The sequence below is a fragment of the Pterocles gutturalis genome, unplaced genomic scaffold (genome assembly GCF_000699245.1).
Source record: "Pterocles gutturalis isolate BGI_N339 unplaced genomic scaffold, ASM69924v1 scaffold10211, whole genome shotgun sequence".
In the NCBI taxonomy this organism is placed as follows: Eukaryota; Metazoa; Chordata; class Aves; order Pterocliformes; family Pteroclidae; genus Pterocles; species Pterocles gutturalis.
Window position 1 is genome coordinate 37,819 of NW_010100398.1, and position 19,496 is coordinate 57,314.

General features: G+C 51.7%; 1 protein-coding gene across 1 annotated transcript in view; it reads left to right on the forward strand.

Annotated features, from left to right (window-relative positions):
- Positions 1-19,496, forward strand: part of GPSM1 (G-protein signaling modulator 1) — a 51,150-nt gene that overhangs the window by 19,215 nt on the left and 12,439 nt on the right. Inside the window, exons 10-11 of the mRNA XM_010079651.1 lie at positions 6,700-6,770; positions 9,322-9,501. Coding sequence (XP_010077953.1) covers positions 6,700-6,770; positions 9,322-9,501 — 251 coding nt within the window. The remainder of the gene's footprint in view (positions 1-6,699; positions 6,771-9,321; positions 9,502-19,496) is intronic.

The window sequence follows — 19,496 nt, forward strand, 5'->3', positions numbered from 1 at the left end:
CTGCTCCCCCTGACTGCAGTCAGCCAGGTGTCAAGGAGCCCCTGGGTACCATGCAGACGTGCGCTATTGCTGTTATTTTCAGCCAGTTGTTCAGCTGTCAGACTGGATTCTGGAGGATGCGAAACTCAGGTGACACACACACAAAGCATCTTCTGCCAAATCAGGCACATGAGCAGCTTGATTCAAAACTGATTTATCTTCATTACTGCATATTGTATAGACTCTTTTTTTTTTTTTTTTTAAAGGAACAGTTTTGCCATAGAGGAAAAAGCCTGCAAAATTGTTATTCTGGAGCAGGTTTTTGTAGTGCTCAGGATCTGGCTGCAGGGTTGATATTTGCTCAGCTGTGTCTGTCTGTGTGCCAATGAATACAGCACATCAGAGCAAACACGCTGGAGCCTGAGCTTCCCACCAGCAGAACTTTCACTCCTGTCCTTCTGGTGCCCAGTTCTGACAATGGAAAGCTGAGGATGGAGGGCCTTGCATGGGATCAAAGTGTTCCTGAGGAAGTCTAATGTGACGCCACATTGAAAACAACTTCCCCACAGCTTTCCCTGGCCCTTAGCTGTGGGTTGACTTCATTATTTTCATGCATACTGTGCTTTCTGCTGTAAGCCATCCCTGCTCTTGGCTTTTGCCTAGACCATGCAGCCAGAAAAGCCCTCGGATAACTGACAAGGAGAAAAATGTTGTTTTTTACCCATTTAGCCCTATCCTCGAATGCATAAGGGACGAGAGCTCTCAGGATTCCCCTGCTCCTTTCCTGTCTAAAGGGTTTGGGGGATAAGCAGATGGTCCTTCCCCTGGATTGACATACTACAGCTCTGTGACAGTATTTTACGGCACAGTCATCATAAATAACCAATATTATTTGCTTTCTCTATTTAGAGAAAAGTATTGTTCTATCCCAGTAGCAACTGGGAAAACAAATGCCAGCATTTATCAGGGAAGTGCTGGCACTAATAGAGGTCAAGTGGATTTATAGTGCCAGAACCCATTATGTGTTTGAAGACTAATTAAAGCCTTAAATGAGATGCTTGTCCTACTGGAGGCTGCTTTCCCCCCCCTCCTGTTTCCTCTTTGGAGACCTTGCTGTACTAATGGGGACTAGCTGGCCAGAACTTTCCTGGTTAGATGTCAGTAGTGTATGAGTTGAGATGCTCTGTGAGCATTCACATGGCTGGACTGTACCTCTGCTGTCACTTCTGAGCTTGGTAGGGTTTACAGACCAGTCTCCCACCCCCAAACTGCCTTGCTGGTGTAATTTAACCGTGTCGAACAATATTTAGATTTGTCTGCCAAAATGAAGGTTCTGGAATACTGGGGTCTGTACAAATGTGGGGAGGCACTGTCCTGGGCTGGAAGAACTCGCCCAAAAGCCAAGTCCCTATCTCAATACAGGCACAGAGAGAAATGACCTTTTCGTGAAAACACAGTGTGTGCTTAAGCCAAGGTTTGTCATGTTCTTTGGGATGCAGAGCTTGTGCTCCATGGGGTAACTGCTGCTGCTGAGCTGTGTGTGCTGCTCAGCCAGGAGCGCTGGAGGCAGAGCGGGGAGGATGTTGGCTGTGCAACCTTTCCCTGTTGCTCTTCTGTGGAGTCCACTGTCAGGTTTAATTCTGCTCCAGCCACCCCAGCAAATAGAACTGTGGCTGGATCTGCATCGGGGGGTTGCTTTGTCTCAAGCAGGGATGGAGTAGGCAGCTCTCCAAGCTGCTGGAGATGGGGGGAGCCTCGGCGTTATCAAAGCACATGTCAGCTTGATGAGAGCTCCTGGCAGGGCTCCCTGAGTCACTGCTATGCGTGTTCTGCTCGATCTTGTCAACTCTGAAATCTCAGGAGCGCCGGTTGGATATGGAGACTAGCTGTAAGGGAACAGAACTCTGCCCACGCTGTCTGCCCAGCTTTGCCCTGCTGCAGATTTACAGGGGATGATCCCATCACCATCCCACGATAAAACACTTCCTCGTGTTTTCTGTGGCTACATCTCACTTTGTAGCAAGGTACTGCTGGAGAATTTTTGCTACATGAACGTTTCTGCTCTAATTTCACCCTGAAAATGGAGGGGCCTGCCTGTGGCACAGGAATAGAGACCTTCCCTCTGGAGCCCATCCTTCCAGGCAGGATGGAGCTGGTGGCAGACAGCAAGGGGACAGGAGAAGAATGGGGGGAAGATGCTGTGTTCCCTGCATGCGCCGTGTCGGCTCTGGTTTAACCTCTTCATCAGCCATGCAGGGTCCATGACACTGACCAGCTTACAAAGCCCAAGGAGAGGAGGGAGCACATGCTACTGAATTTCTGGGTGTGAAGAAGAGATTGTAGATGAAGGTTCCTGTGTCTGTGTCATCACAGGTAGCACAAGGCTGTGCAGGGGCCTGTCCCCATCTCTGCAGGGTGGGGATGGGAGACAGGACAAAGGTGGGTCTAGGTGGGTGTCTGACACGGGTGTATTGGGTTAGTGTCCCAAAGACAGAAGAAGAGGGAGTGTTTGTGAGATGGGGATGTGAGGGAGCTGTGGGAAGCAAGAGTGTCTCGTACGCGTGCGGGCAGGCACACAAACATCACCCTCTGCTCTGTTGCGATGAGCTTCCCTGTCCCCATAGTCCATCCAGTCCTCCCAGGGAGGGGGGTGACTGCTTCATTGAGTTTTAAAATACAAGAATGTGAAAGCCGTTAAACTCACCCCAGGAACCAAACTGCAAAAGCAAAAAGTGAAAAAAAAATCCCATAGGTTTGTGATGGTGTTGAGATCAGGAGTGGGAGGGGAGGGGGGTATGAAATTTTGAAAAATAATATTTAAAAAAGAAACAACAACCCTAAGCCTAAGCAGTGAAAAGAACAACATCCGAGGAGCTCCAGGAAAACAAGGCATGAATACAGCCAGTCAGTAGCGTTGCTCAGCTGATGTTCACAAGAAGGTTTCAACTTGCTCTATTAGAGACTTCAGTAAACCTTGAAGACAGAGAGAGCATTTAGAAATGCCCCTGAGGTTTTCCGTTACTCTGCAGTAGGCTTGGTAAACATGCCAATAAATACTGGAGAGACAGGAAAAAACTTTCCAGAGGAACAGACTCGGGTTTTCAGCTGCTCAGTCTTTTGCATCCGCGACTGCTGCTGCCACTGTTGATCAGCCCTGGGGAGAAAGAGGCAGAGTTGAACTTTTGCTGAGTATTGGGTGGTGCTGCAGGTATTTCTGGAAAAATAACTTGGAGGAGGCTGCAAGTCACGTCTGGAGCCATCTGAGGGAATGTCCTGGTCGGAGACAGAAAGTTAACGGGGGGACGCCTGTTGCGGGGTGCGTGTGAGTATGGAAGTGTCTCTGCTCTCCTGGAGGATGAGTACCAGCGGGCTGGCGAGCCTGGCTGCTGCAGAGTGAGGGGAGAAGCTCCCACGCGTGCGGTGGGAATTGCCGCCTGTGTCGATGCGGTGTGCGATAGCCCTGGCTGATAGTGGCCTCTTAATTCTTCTAGCTGCTTGTTGTAATGGTGCTGCTCGCTCCACCTGTGGGACAGCTCATGGGGCGTGGGGATGGCAGAACCACGGGCTTTTGTCAGACGGGCGCTGGTTGTCTTCTTTGGGAAGAAAATAGCTGAGTTGGATGGTTCTGAAGTTGGGTTTGTAACTCCTAACTCCTTCCGCTCTTAGCTCAACTGAACGTGAAATCCACCTGGTAACAGAGGAACACTGGCATCAAAACAACTGAAAAAGACAAATTGTTCTGCGTGCCCTAATTGCTGGGGGAGTCTCAGCTGACTCCGTATATTAGATTAACACAGGGGAAGGCAGGTTTTCTCAGATCAGAGATTAATGGTTTCTGGCCAGCAGTTTAATGCTATTGCAAATGTACAAAGGTACCTGAGGACGGAGGTGTATAATTAACGACTCTTTAGACTGTTGGAAATTATGTGTGTTTATCTAATCAGACACACTTTGCTTCTTTCTCGCTTTCCTGGAAGTGGCTGTTAAAAGCCGCTGTGACGCACGCTCACTTCCAGATGCTGGCCTCTCCTCTTGGGCATTGCTTCGAAACCCAAACTTACCATCTGATTAAGTGTTTGTAGGTGTCTTTTATTCCAGACCCCCCTCGCTGCTCCATGCTTAAGGCTGTGGGTTATTCTGAGGAAAGCAGAGAGCTCTGAGCAGCCATAGCACTGTCCAGAACGTCACTGTGTGTAACTGGGAGCCACTGGGCACAGCCACCGCTGCCTTCCCCTCGCTGAGCTCCTGCCTGACCGACGTGGCAGCGGCCAAAAGCTCCTTTGGCAGCGTGGGAGGAGACCTGGGGCTGGCGGCAGCTGCACAGCCACCTCCTCCATGCCCATGGGCTGCTGGTAGGAGCGTGGTGGAGCGATGGGAGCTGGCTGGGGGTGTCTTGTGTCTCCCACGGAGTTGGTAGAGGACTTTAAGAGCTCTGGGTCCTTCCAGCTAAAAACTGGTATCGGTGATGCCCCGAGGACCGTAAGCTTGGGCAGCGTTTAGCACATGGCAGAGGGGTCCTGGATGGAGTGAGCGGGGCTCTCTGGCAGGGTGGTGGGTTGTGCAAACCCACCAAGAGCAGTGCAGCTCTCTCCTTTTTATGGTGGGAGAGGGCTTGGGCTTGATCGTTTCAGCTGTCCTTGTGGTTGAGTGCACATCCAGCCCATGATGATAGATGTGTTCAGCTACCAAATAACCGTATTGTTTCATTGGTGTCCAACAGCAGGAGCCTTTCCCAGCCTGCTTGAGATGTGTTACAAACATAAGATATCTTAGATAAGGGATCTGGGTAAACGTAAGCAAGGACTGAAATAAAAATGGTAAGAGGAAGAGTTCTGCCTGCTTTGTTGAGGGCAGCAAAGTCCCATTTTCCTGCTGGCTCCAAAGGGAGGGCAGCCACCGTCAGCAGCAGTCGCTGACCTTCCAGGATCAAATCCTGTTGCTGCTGCTGCCAAGTGAGCGACTGGCTTCGCAGTGCAGAAGGTGGTAGGGTTTGGTAGGAATGGCAGTTGTGTATCATTACGTTTTCTTCGCTCTCTGGCCTTGCTGTTTATTTGCAACAATATCTGTTCTGTACCTGTTCACCAGCCCTGGTGTCCATCCCTTCCCAACTCAAAACCTAGCAATGAAATCACCTTAAAATGAAGCTGGTGCTAGTGTGCTTGTTGGAGTAGAGTGACAAACATGCAGAAATATTTTGGGGATTTGAGTTTTTGTGGCTGCAAGAAGTAAATCACTTTAGGGCAGCAAAGAAGTGGTAAGGGGCAATGAAATCAACTTTAGGTCATAACTAAGATGTGACACATGTGCATGACCCTTAATGAAGTCCTAGGTGATCTGAGCTGCTTTTTGTGTCTCGTGAAGCTGAGCAAGGTTGAACTGAGGAATGTCTTTGGAGTTGCTGCAGTTTAGATACAACTGTGGTGGCCTCTGGAGCTCTGGCTGAGCTGGAGGTGTGTCAGTGCAGGAATCCCTGCTGCCTGGGGGCTGCTTCCATTTAATCACCGTGTTCTCCTTACAGCCAGTCTTGACATGGTTTATGGATTCTGTGCCTTCCCTCTCGTGGAGTTTGTCCAGGGAGCAGCTCAGTGGCACCCAGGGTGTGAAGGGTCCGTGGGTGCTGCTGTAACATACAGCACCGTTGCTTTAGGCGCTGGTGAGAAACTGGGGAATCTTCAGGCTTGGTGAGTTTGCTGTTGGAGGAACCACACAGAGCTCGGTGGTTTCCGTTCTCAGGGCTCGGCGTGGGTACGAGTTCCAGTTCACATGCATTCATTCACCCTCCCCCAGGATTTCCCCTGAAGCCTGGAAGCTGTCATGGGACCTGGAGTCCCAGGCTTTCCTTTCTGCTGCTTGGTGTCGCTGGTGCAGGACGTCACGTGGTGCTCAGCCAAACCGAACCTTCAGGAAAGATTGGGAAAGGGGAGCAGGAGGGTGAGAGGGCAGGCATTTTCCCAGATGTGGTGGAGGCATCCCAGGGCCACTGTGTAAATCCTGGCTGTGTGAGTGAGCAAGGCAGGAGAAGCTGGAAGCAGGCTGGAGGGAGACATGGAGGCAGAGTCTGGAAAGCAGAGTCAGAGCTGAACTGTGTTTCACTGTTATTGCAGGAGTACTACATTAAAATGAATTTTATGACATCTCAAATAAATATAATGAGTGCTGCTATATTTTCTGATTTCTCTGTCAGCTTCAGGGCAAGGTTTTGCTCCCCTTCAGGGTGGGCTTGTGATAGAAAATATTTGTTCCTTCACTTGGTTTTCCAGCCCTCGTGACTGTAGACAAAAGCTCAAAGCTGTGTCTCAGATACATTCTTTAAGTTAAAAACATGAAGATAAAGCAACAAATCCACATGTTTATTAAACTATTATTTTTGCTACGATTTTTCTCAATGTCAATCCCCTGTTTTTTTTTGTTTAAAGTGGGGTTTGTAGCTCCTGAATTCCAGAGACCTCAGTTGAGATCAGGGTCATGGTGTGACCCAGTCACTGGTTTGACAGCAACAGCCCCACGCAGCCCGAGCTGCTGCTGACGGTGCTGGGATAGTGTTGGGAAAAGGACCCAAAACAACAGAGGAAAAAACCACATTTGAATCTCAAGGACAGCACAGCTGCGGCATCTCGTCCTTTTGACTTTGTAGTTAACAGGAGCGGCAGGTCTGCCCTGGTTTGAATTTTATCTGTGTGACATTAGTGCTGGGGGTGATGCCAGTGTGTTGTTTTGCAGGAGCCAGGCCAAAGAGACTCCAAAGGAACAGCATGGACAGCTTAGACCTCCTGAAGTTCCCTTCTGAAAAGGTAAGCGAAGATGTCTGGCCTCGAAGGTTAAACATCAGTAGGGATCTGTCACGGCTTGCTGACTGGCTTCATTTGCAGGGGAGTATGCAATTAGCAGCTATCGCTGGAGTCAACGGGATTAACCAAAGAGGGTTTCTGGAGAGCGTGGAGGAGAGGAACAGCTGGTCTGACTAGAAAGGCACTCAACAGCTGAAAGCTAAAAAAGCCACTTCTGTGCTTTTTTGAAAATGCAGCCCTTTATTGAGAGGATGATCATTAGCGTTTTAGCCCCTTGAGTGGCTGGTGGCCCATCTCGGTGCCTCGTTAGCCCAGCGCAGTGCTGCGTTCAGCGCGGGGAGGGAAGGAGAGGTCAGAGGCAGGGGATGGTGCGTTGCAGGAGGCAGCGGGTTTTGTTCCGAGGGGCTCTGAGCATTGCCTCTGCTCCGGTTTGCTGCTGGAAATGTCAGATCCAAGCAGATCAGCATTTTCTCAGTCTCCCCAAGGCGAAGGCTGTTTCTGCAGTCGTCTGGGAGGCACTGAGCCTTTCCACCTATGGGGGTTGTTTAAGTTGCTCAGAAAATCTTGTGCAGGATTGCAGGGTCTGCCCAGTGGCTGGCACCGTTGGTGCCATGGGGCTTGGTGATGCCGGTTCCCAGAGGAGGTGGCCAGGTGGGCAGCCCTGCTCTGCCTTTTTGGAATGTCTTTGGCACGAATAATTTACATTCATCCAGCACTTTTCAGGCACAGCTCTCCCAAGTGTCCCAGGGGCCATTTCCCCTTTTGTAGAAATGTCACAGAGAGAAAAAACTTGTCCAGGTTGGTGCAGACGGTCAATGGGAAACAACCTCAGGCTTGCAAAGCCATTTGAGTGCCTAAACATCCCAGTAAGCACTGGGAGGGCCAGAGGAAAGCTTCTCCCTGAATTAACTGTCTTTGGGAGTTAAATGCCAAACATACTCATGTATTTTTGTTAATTTTTCCAGTTGCCTACTGGCCACTTTGGCTCCTACCTGCTCTAACCAGTGTGACTCCGTCTCTGGGGCACTGACAGCAGGGACAGCAGTGCCCGGTGTCAGGGAGACATTCCCCGGTGTATCCTCATCCCAGCAGCATGGCCCGGAGGGTTTTGCTGGTGGGTGGTTTGCTGCTGATGCTATGGGTTTCCTAAAGCCTCATTCAATGGTTTGGGCAGGGTTATGGGATTTTGGGGATTTCATGGGGAGGCTGGAGTAAACAGGAGCTGTGGGTAGTCTGTAACCATGGGGTCAGACACGAGTTGTCCCCATCCCCCTGCAGTGGTCCTGTGGGGTGTGTGCGGGTTCACCTTGGTGAGTGTTTTGGCTGCAAGTCCCCTTCCTCTCCTCCGCTGCAGTTCCTAGGGAGAGGCGATTACAGTCATCAGAGAGGGCTGTTTGCTTCAAGCTTGCTATGGTGAGGGCGGTAAGATTTAAAGAAGTGGAGTGAACTGTGATCTCTCCAGCACCGTCTCATTATTGTCTCACCCTCTCTGCCCTTTGTCTCTGCCAGATACAGGCTTCAAGTCAGGAGAGACTTTTCTTACCGCACAGGCCAGGACCTCTTGTCCAGGGCCTCTCCATGGAGCCGTGTGTCTGGGCAGAGAGTATCTCTGAGTGCCCCAGCAGACAGCAGGGATGCTGCTTCCTTGGTCATCCTTCTCTCTCCAACCTGTGCCTTATTTTTTGTTTTGAGTTTCTCTGGTTTTAGCTCCCAGCCATTGGTTTTTGTTTATTCCTCTCTCTACCAGACTGAAAATCTCTTTATCGCATGCTGGTTTTTACCCTGAAGGTGATTACATGCCGTAATTGAGCCATCTATTCTTTTTGTCGTGAACTAAACAGTTTGAGGGCTCTACCTAAGGCAGTAAGGCATTGGAAGGCAGTTTCTTTCCAGTTCTGAAATCCACTTTTGTGGCTGCTTTTCAAAACGTGGACACCAGCCTGGCTGCAGTTGGTCCTGTCAGTAGCGTCAAGGGGAATGATACTTGTTCTCGCTGTTCCTGTTTGTATTGCAAGGAATGGAAAAGGCATTTTGTCTACAGCATCCTAGTGTGCTGTTGGTGTGCTGCGACTTCAGGTTCAGCGTTCTTGGCTTTTTGGTGTACGTGTCCTAAAATCCCAACCTCAAGGACTTTTTGGGTTGTCACTTGAGCTTCTTTCACCTGCATGTGGTTGCTGCAGTGAGGACACCCTGGGGAGTCCCATCACTGCTCGGTGTGTGATAAAGAGACAATTTGCAGCCCAGGAACACCACAGCCCTAAAACTGGATTTTTTTTTTTTACTTCTCTGCTACTTTTCCCTGACTTCTCCCTGCAGAGAAGTTGACTGCTGTGTGTTGTTTGGTTGATGCTTCCTCTCCACTTGTGAAAATCACCTGCTGCAGAGACAGGCAGAATGTCCTTATTCTACCCTGCACATCACGAGCGGTAACTCACATCATCTGAACTCCACATTAACTTCTTGCTTCTGTGTGTGTCTGTTCTGTGGAAGCCTGCCAACAGATCTCCTCATAAGCCTGAGACAATGTGCAGTGACTGTTTCTTGCTTTCTAAAGGACCAAAATGGGGACAGCCATCATGTGGGAGACCTGAAGATTTCGGGAAAAGACTTCTTGTCTTTACCTGCGAGGTCAAAGAAATACCGGGAGCAGCACTCCGGTTCAGAGAGGAAGTCCCAAGGATCAAGCACATCACCACTGGATACGAGTGAAGTCCGAGTCCAAGTGTCACAATCGGTAGGAAGATGTTTTTCTCCTCCAGTACTGGTTTGGGAGTCTCTTACAGCATGTTATTTCTTACCTCATTTCTAACCTGGTGTGGGGGTGGCAGCGTGGCTTGTTGGCTGGAAAGCAGAGCCTGCATCTAGCTCTGCTCTTGACTGTTTGGGCAACTGTAGGCAAATCATTTTGCCTTTTTGAGCCTCGGTTTCACTGTCTTTTAAACAGACAAGTGATACCAACCTCCCGTGAACTGGTTGATGAGAGCTTGGTGGTATTTGTAACCTTCTCCTGAGGGATGAGAGTTTAGACCTGAACTCTGAGTTTAGGACTGTCAGGATGTGATGCCTTGAATTCCAGAACACAGCAATTTGGAGCCGTTGCTTTGTGGAGTCTGACTTGATTAGCCTCCTGGGGTTCATGTGGGGTGGGCTTGTTGCCTTTGAGAAACAGAGCCCTTTCCAGGCTTTTGGTGAGCAACAAAAAATACTGCTTGCCTTTGCCAAATCTGGGACCTTGGGTATAGTTCCCCCTGATCTCCTGATCACATTGATGGTCTCTAGAGCAGCAGTGTGCAGAGCAGTCTCTCTGAATCCATCCATCGTCAGGCAGAGATGATGGAAGATCGTTGTCTGAAAGCTGCTTTTTGGAAGCAAGTGAGGTGGAGTGTGCTTCCTAAAGAGCAGCAGCTGGCAAGAGGAGCTGGCCCTGGTTTCGGTGATTTATGGGTTACTGGCACGCAGCAAGTCCTGTGCTGGGTGTTGAAGAGCTCTGACTCGGTCTGTACTTGGCTCCCGGGGAGGCAGTGGGGATCCGTGCCCTGGAAAGCTCTCCATGTGCCTTTTTGATGTCTTGACCCTGAACAATTAAGCTGTTTGTTAGGCCCCTATCTTCCGGTTGTGTTGATGTTTGTTGTGACAAATACGATGTACCGGGGAGGCTTCCTGCAGCAGCTGTGCTGGTTTTGTTCTCGGTCCTGGAGGCAGGATCACAGCCACAGGTGATGGCGTGTTTCTGCATTGTGGGAGGGGGCTTGGAGATACTTGAACTCAGCGATCTCAAGTGAGAAGCTCCAAGTCCTCAGCTTGTTGTTGCCTGGAGATGGAGTGTAACAGCAAAGATTTATTGATCCCACTGGTGCTTTAAAGTATCTGGGCTCTTGCTTTATAGCTGAGACTGTAACACACCATCACAGACCTGTGGTCATGCAGTGATTCCAGATGGAATAAGTCCAGCCCAGGAAAGATAAGCCTGTTTTCTCTTGGCATTTAAGAAAAAGAAAATATTTTCATGCTGGGTAAGAAAGGGTCTGAGCTGCAGAGCTTGGGATGAAGGCTGTCTGTAGAGTGGGGATGCTTGGAAATGTTTGTAGCACTGAGTCCTTTGTTCCTGTCTGTGGGTCGCGAGGGGAACATGTCCTGCTGTACCTGTGTGTGTGTGTACACATCCCTTTCTGACCACAGACATTCCTGATCTTCAGTTTTCTGACCACTGGAGACAGGATCTGTACACCGACTGAGCTTTTTTTAGACTTCTCTGAGCTCATTCTTCATTCCCAACAGTGCTCGTGGAAATGGTCTAATAGGAGAAGCATTTCCTACTGCTCACCGGTGCAAACATGATCATTGAGAAGGAAAACAAAGCTCCTCTGAGCCAGAAGGGAGACAGCAGCACGGGGGCATCCAAGGCAATACAAAGGCAGGAAAAAAAAAAAACCAAACCACTTCTGCCAGAAATAGCCTTGTATTTTTAACTTAGACGTTCATCCAGAAACCAAACAAAAGTCATGCTCCATCAAGAGCGAGGCAAAAGGCATTCCTCAGGAGTGTAGCTGTGAGTACACAGGCTGTGTCTAAGAAGAGGCCCCCGGGGACATTGCCAACCACCAGTGACCTCGTGACAGTCCCCGTGGGGTTTGGTGCATGTCCATGAAAGAGGCAGTGTAGACATAGTCCCATCACAGAGGTGCCTTTCAGACACCAGGGTACGTGCTGGTCCCTGACTGATGGACGTGTGTGAGCAAGCAGGGGACACGCTGCTGCTCCTGTCCTCGGGGATGAGGGACAGCCCTGCAGGGATGCAAAGCCCAGTGTTTGCTCTTGCAAAGGGGTGGCTCTGCCTGGCTGCTGCAGACCGATTCTTTCACCAGCTGTTCTCCCAAGGCCTCTTCCCCACGTGCCCTGACTTTGCCGTGTGTGTGTGAGCCCCCCCCCCCTTGCTCTGGGTTTGTGAGCTGAGCCCCAAGAGTCCGTTTCCAGTTCAGTTCCCAGGCCTGGCTGGTGCATGTGGTAGTGGAATGGTGTAGAGTGAATTCAACAGGATATTGCAGAGCAGCAGTGTGTGGAAAAAAAATGACATATTCCTCCTTGCAGACACTAAATGTGTCCCGTTTTATCCCAAGAGAGAATAGATCAATGCACTCCACAGTGCTTCATGGCTGGAGGAGCAGGGTGACTGCCTGTCTCACATTTTAAAGAATGCCTCTTATTTGGTATCTAATGGACCATAGTCCATAGCCCATAAAAATGACAGTAATGGGTGTTTTATTGTTTTTTTTCTTCAGGCCAGTAGCTATGCAGAGCTACATGGTATGATCAGGGTTATGGTCTTTGTAGGCAGATGAATTGTCAGGGGGGAGTTTGCTGGGAAATGCGGGCGGGACACCGATGCCTCCCAACATTGCTCCCAGCGGAGCATCCTACCATCCTGCCCTGCCGAGGAGGTCAGAGCCCCCAGCCGGGTTTTGCCCCTGTCCGTGCACCCACAAAGTGAAGGCAGGTGTATTTATATCTGCTTCCCTAAACTTTTCTGAAACACCCTCAGAAATCCAGGAGCTCCCCAAAATCCAGAGCTCAGGAGGCATTTGCAGGCAGCAGAGCCCCGCCGGCACGTGGCTTACACCAGCTGGCTGTCTTCAAAATACCCTCCAGAAAGGGCTCTTCAGCCAGGAGAGCATCTCTGTGTCTTCTGGTGGATGAGGCTGGGTCACTTCAGGTGAATTTTGTTTTGTGTTGCTGCTCCCAGCTGACAGATACGCCAGCCTGGCTTTGGAGCACAGGCCAGACCTCAGGACATTTGGAGTCGATGTCGTCTCGCAGGTACTTGCCAAAAGCCAAGCAGCCCGTTGCCTCGTGCCTTGCATTTGTCCCCCTCTGTCCGAGGGCTACCAGGGCCATGTCGGTCTGTTGGGTGGGAGCGTGGGTGGGCTTTTTTGCAAAGCTGTAATTCCCATCCATGTGAGGCTTCAAAATCCAACGTGGCAAACCCCACCCAAGGTGGGAGAGCAGCTTCCCGGGGTCAGGCTCTTCAGACAAGAATCTCCCCAGATTCCTCATTTTCTGAATGCTCAAAGCAAAAATCCTCTTTAATCTGTCAGTAAACAGTAAGTCCTTGATTAGAGGCGAGCTCTGATGGTTGATTTAAGGTGCTCTTATGGGATGCCACAGTGCCTGCTGTCCCATCAGAAGGGGTGAGCTCAGACTGGACGCGCAGTCCTGCGTGCTGCTCGTCTGCGGTCGCTTTGCAGCGGGGAACCGAGGCTCTGCACAGGGGAAAAAACTCATCCCAGGTCTCCCAGGCCCCAACCCTGCACAGATCCCTGAGTCACGCCATCTCTGGGTAAGTCCTGCTGTCTGCACAACCACTGACCTCCTTCCACAGGGGCTGTTCTGCCGCAGGGAGGTCCCTGGGACAGGGGGGTCCCGTGGGTGCAGTGCCTGCGTCACGGCTCCCGGCTTTGCTGCCCATCTCTGCCACCGACTGCCTCTTCCCCATCTGTGCGATGGGGTAATGCTGCTTCCCTGCCTCCCCCGGGAGGTTACAGAGGCGTGATGGTGGCTGTAAAGTTGTTTGAGCTTTGGATGGCAGGAGCTGTGGTGGTGTTATTAGCATTGGTGATGATGATGCTAATTACTGAGCCGCTGGGAAACTCCCCATGGGAGGAGGCAGGAGAGGGGAGGCAGGGAAAAGTGAAGGGAGGTGAAGTGAGCTGGGGGATGGAGAGGAGCCTGTCCCTGCTGGCAGCTCTGTCCGGCCCTGGGAGAAGGGCTCAGCGTGCTGGCAAAGCTGTGGGGATGCTCGGATGGATAGGGGAAGCCATGGCCCGGGTGCTGCGTAAGGTAGGAGAGCGTGCCAGGGCCCGCGATGGGTCCCTCTGCGCGGCTCGGACCTTCCTGCTGCTGCTGTGCAAGATGTGGGGTTGCACGCGATGGAGAGCTCATGCAGGAGGGCTGCATCACTGGTGGGGCAGAGAGAGGGGCTTCCTTACTCCTCCCCTGACCTCGTGAAGTTGGGGAATTTCCCAGCTGTGGGAGGAGAGGGACTGGCACTGCCCGGGTCTGGGGGACCCTTTGAGGTCAGGTCTGGAGCTCCCATGGGGATGCTCAGGGCTGTGAGTGCCTGGCTCTCCAGAGGCAGAGCAAAGGTGGGTTTGGTCTGGGAGAAGCTGGTGAGGTTGGGATGCATTTGGTCACATTTTCTCTCTGTTGCAGCAGAGCCCTGAGCAAAAGCAGCCGCGTTAGAGCTCAGTCCCTGTGCCTGCAGTTGTGGGTGTCCGATCCGAGTCCTCCCTGGGACTCCAGCACTGCACACCTTCTGGGTTTCCTCTCTTTTAAAAGTAACATCAAAGCAGAAGGTTTTGTACTGCGTGAAGCTTGCAGACATCAAAGCCTTGCTCATTAATTTAACCCCTCTGCTCCTCTGTCGAGAAGGTCATAACCACCAGCTGTGGGTTGGCTCGCTAACAGCTGTATTTTAGAGGGTTACTGGAAGGATGGGATTTTCCTGACACTTCAGAGGTTGTGTGTCCATCACGCCCTGCTCTGAGAGAGCAACCACTGCAGAGAAAGGAGAGGGCCCAGGGAAGAAACGGGAAGGAAGGAATATTCCTGAAAAGACTGTCTGGGGAGGGGCTGGGGACCTGCCCCACTTCTGGGCCTTGGTTTAAGGTCAGCACTGAGCTAAAGTCTCTGGGGTCAGTGGGACTGTGCACTTGCCAGAGTTCAAGGACTAAAGCACTTTATTGGGTCCAGGCTCAACAGCTGGAGCAAAAATGATGGAGAGAGGCAAGGATCAAACCCAGACCTCTCCCCTCCTTGGGGATCTGTGCTCTAGAAATGCCCCTGTTCATCTGGAATCTCCTCTTCCCAGGAAAGTGTATCAGCTCGAGGAGGGAACACTTCCTCACTCTTGAAACCTGTCCTCCACCCTCTCCTCAGCAAAGACCATTTATAGTCAAGAGGAGCCGTGTTTGATTGCAGTGACGGCTTGCAGAGATGGGTTGCTGATGTATTTAGACACTGAACAATCTGCACGCATGCTGCATCACCAAACATTCCCCGGGACAAATGTTTTTATAAGACCTTTTTTATGATTACAGCGAGAAGCAACCATAAAAGAAAGGAAAATTTTGTAGATCGTACGCCCCCAAAGGCAGGTTGCCAGAGCTCTTTTGATGGTTTCTCTCTCATGATTTGCTGGAGGATTGTCAGGTTGCAGGAGCGATGCACGGAGCAGATGCTGGTGCTGACCCTCTGCCTGGGCTGCACGTACGAGGGTTCAGTTCCTGGTGTTGTGGGCAGGGAGCGGAGTTGGAGAGCAGTGTGGGGTCCGTGGCAGAGCTGGGCAGGAAGGTCCTGCCTGTCCCTGCTCGATTGCGTGTTGTCCAGGCAGCTCTGGGGTGTCAGGTGCCCCCATCCATCCCCTGGGGACTGCAGAACTGGCCCGATGGATGCTGGGGTGCAAGGCTAAACGCAGCCTCGGGGGCTTCCTCCCAGATTTTTGCGCTCTGACCCCAAAACATCTTTTCCCTGCTTGTTCTATACTGTTTGAGAGATTAAACTGACACTTCCATGCAGCCTCTCAGGAGCTCAAGCACGGGGGGCTGCACCAGGCAGCCCTTGCTGCTCTGGTGGTGGTCTGTGCCCGTCCCTCTCGTTTAGGATGAGGCAGCCTCTTTGTCTCATTGATGTGTGAACCACCGCAACGCGAGGGCAGTGCAAAGGCACCCCTGCCTTTATCCCACAGCCTTTATGTTCTGTTTAACTGCGTGCCTATAATTATGCCATTATCATCGGTCAGACTTTCTGGTGTAAACGTGCTCCGAGAATGCGAGAGCGAGGGGGATGGAGAGGAAGAGAGAAGCCAGAGTCAGGCAGAAGGAAGGCGGCTGCTGCTAAATTTAAGACCGTTCCTATGACACCTGGAGGCTGCTGTGCTGGTGTCAGTCCTGCTGGAACTGAGCAGGTACACACTGAGCCGTGGCTCATTCTCGTGATGCTTTATCTTCCTGTTCAGTTTGTGGGACCTTCTCTAGCATGTGGTGCAGGTGCAGACCTGGGAGAGGGGCTGTGCTGAGATCTTTCCTGGCTGGAGGCAGGATGTGCCGGAAAACTCTAAGCGCTCGAGCCTGAGAGGTATTGGGAAACTCGTCCAGAGATTTGGGCTGTTCAGAGAAGCAGCCAGTGGTCTGGTTCCCTCCCCAGTGTCATCTTAAACTGTCTGACCTTTCTTTCTGTACGTCCATATGAGTCTTTTTGTTAAGCTCTAGCACCCTTCTTTAGCTCCTCTTCTCTAAGGTGGGCTGGTTGCAGAGATGCTGCATGAGCCAGGAGAGATTTAAAAAACGCTCTCCCAAATCTAGAGGTACAGCAGAGCCAGAGCCAAGATTCTCGTGAGTTCTGCAGTGCAGAGCCCTGTGGAACACGCTCTCCCTCGCTGGGACCTTGGTGCTAGCATAGGAGGCAGGGAAATAAACAGGTAGATAGAAAATCTCTGCAAATTAACCGCACAGAGGTGGTGGGGGGAGGCAACAGCATTTTCTGGCTTGTTCTGCCTCTGCTGCATTCATTGCCTCAGAGGTAAATTATCAGTTTCTTAAATATTAGCAGCTGCCAGGTAATGAATTCCCCCTCTCTGTTTTATAATGGCACTAAAATTGGGATTTGCCTTGGTTTTCTCTGTAATTATCCACTGAGAGCGTGCGAGTGAGCGGGAGGCATGGCAGGCACTGCTGCAGGCAAGTGTCGTGCCTGCGGGACCGAACCCAGGCACAACCCGTCCCCATGGGCAGCTCCAGGTGTCCCCATGGCAGCTCGGGTGTGTGGGGCTGGGGCCACACGAGCAGTTACATGGGGCTGATGGTTTTACGATCCTTCGTTCAGTTACTTTGCAGTGTCCTGTCCATGTTTTGCTCTGAACAGAAGCAAGGCAGAGGTATTGCTGCCTCTGTGCCCTGTCCTTGGTAAGATGCTTCAGTAGGTCCCAGAGGTAAAGCTGGGTTCCTTATCTTCTCGTCTTTGGGATGTTCTTGTTGCTGGGACACCTTTCTGCTTGTTTCCACTGCTGTCTCTTGTTTTTCCTCCTCCCAGTCTGAGGTAAGGTTGTGAATCAAAGCTGTGCTGTGGAAGGGAGAGAGAAGGCAGGACTGAACACAAGCCTGTGCTTGTGCATCAGCCACACGTGCTGGCTGCCCCGTGTGCAGGGTGGCTGTCCAAGCCCTCGGCTGGGCAGGAGTTACACCAGGAACCCCCAGGGGCTGGATGCTTCTCAGATCCCTTGGGCTGAGGATCAGGGGGATGTATGAAAGCGTGTCTGAGACCCCGTATTCCCATAACCAGCTGAGTGTGGAGGCCAGTACTGGAGCTAGAAAATCGTAAGAGCCTCTTCCCAGAGGAACCTGGTCTGGGAAGGAGGTGAAAACTGAGCTGGTTGTCCAAGGTCCCCCAGCAGACCTTTGCAGGAGGTTACGACAGAAGGTCTGCAGACATCCAGTGGTCCAGGATGGAGCTGACTAACCAAGCCACCGAAATCCATTCTTCTTCCCCTGACTTATTGTAACTGAGTTTTCAGTTATTGGCACTTTGAAGCCATAATTGAGGTCTGCGTTCCTCCTCGCACAGCCTTTCTCCTGGCAAATTATCAGCCATCAAGTGGTATGAGACAGTAAGAGAGATGTTACACTCACCATTTCCTAGAAACTGTCACCTTAAAGAGAACAATACTAAAAAGAGGGATGAATCGAAGCCAGACCGAGAGCAATAAAACTCCAAATGTTTGACTTATTTCAAAATCTGGAACTTTTCATTCATTTCTAGAGTCTCTGCTGTGCCTGGGGCACTTTGTACATTCACAGTTCCGGCCTCTCGCATTTAATAAACTGCACATACCAGAAGAGCTTAAAATCATAGTCCAGGTTGTCTTGGGATGTAAATCAGCAAAACTCTGCTTAAATCACTGGAGCTGTGATGACACCAGATGACGCAGGGGCCTCCGGTGACTGGGGATTTTGTTTGGTTTTCTTGCACGAATGTCTCTTGCTCAGGCAATGCGAGGGCAAGAGGTAGCGTGCCTGTGCCTAGGGGTGCCAGCACCGGGGGCTGAGCTCCCAGCCGTGCCTGGTGGGACCTGGCATGGTGGGACCTGGCATGTCATGTCGGGGAGCATCTGATGGACCCGGTCTCTGTGCGTGGACGGCGGCTGGGAGGGGCGCGTGGTCTGGCTGCGCTTGCTGGAGCCGTGCTGTGTGCTTTCCTGCTGCGTGGTGGGTCTGTGTAGATAGTATTTTCTGTGCCGGTAACTTGTGTTTCTTTTCATATGAACTGTATGTAAAAACAGGGAAATGCACCCTAATAACTTGGGGTTTGGGTTTCATCTAAGGACAGACCTTTAGCAATGCAGGAGCCTGTGTAATCAGAGTTTTGTCTGTACTTCGTTGTTGATAACGGCTGTTACCCGCTGCTGGATGGGGGTACGGCGCTGGAGGCTCTCCCAGAAGACACAAACACAGCACAGCCTTGAGGCAAGTTTGGCTTCTGTCTGTTACTGCCCAGCTTTGGGGAGGCCAGATCTCAGCCTGGCAGCAGCTTGCCCAGCGTGCCCAGAGGCCACCCCGCTGCCTTCATTCATGACCAGCAGGAGAGTCCAGTGACCCAGGTGAGGGGCAGCAACCTCCTGCTGATGGATAGACCGCTCCCATCCAATGCCAATCCTCTCCTCTGGATTTTGGATAGCCTTGGGGTGAGCGGAGGTTTTGGGGTCTCTCTGGGCTGCCCGTGTGTCTGTGCTTGGACCAGGTGCATGTCAGGAAACAGGCTCCCTTTGAGGCTCCTCCAGGGTGGCAGGAGTAAGGAGAAGGGTGTGAAGCCATAAGCCAAAGGAGCCTGAAACAGGGAAGGTTCAGGTGCTCTTGGAGCTCTCATGATAAAAAACTGCCGTGGCAGCAGGAAGGCTCCCTCTACCCCCATGTGAGTGTGAATGGAGCTGCCGGGGTGGGTGCTGGGGGAGCGTTAGGGGTGCAGGCAGGTCCTGGCTGGACAGGAGGAGGTCTCCCTGCTCTTGTCCCTTGCTGCTGGCTGTCCTCTGGCAGGGCACAGCCTGGTCCGGGGTTCACACAGCATCATGAGCCTCTGCTCGCACCTCACCTTCAGCCTGCCTCCACGTTCCCATTAGCAGTGCTATTTTCAAGCCTCCCAAGGCAATTAACACCAATTAATCTAAAAAAGCCTAAATAATGGTTTTTCAGAGCCCCCGGCTCCTTTCTGCTCCCCCTGCGGCCTCAGAAGACTGCAGCCCGCAGCTGGCAGAGGGCTGAGCCCAGCTCAGTGCTTCACTTCTTGGTGAGATGTGCAATTAGAGAAGGGCCCCAAACGATCCCGTGGATCCCACTTTCCCCCCCCAGATCGTGGTGTCTGTGCCACAGAGAGTCACAGTTCCCTGCAGTGCTCCTTGTGCTGGAGGAGAGGGCGAACCAGCTTCTGCGGAGGGGTGCAGCCCTCCCTTGGGAGCCAGCAAAGGGTGAGACCGCTGAACGTGCTCGGGGCAGGAGCTGCGACTCCCCTGGGATGTGCAGAAGAGTCCCCGGAGGATTTTTTGGCTCTTTGTAAATCTGTTTGCATCTTAGTATTCTCTGGGCACTGTCATGTGAAGCAGATCAGCCTCCCCATCTCTGCCTGCCCCAAACAGGGTGTAGTTTCATCTCGCCCTGTCCAGCAGCATCCACCAGAGCGAGAGCTGCT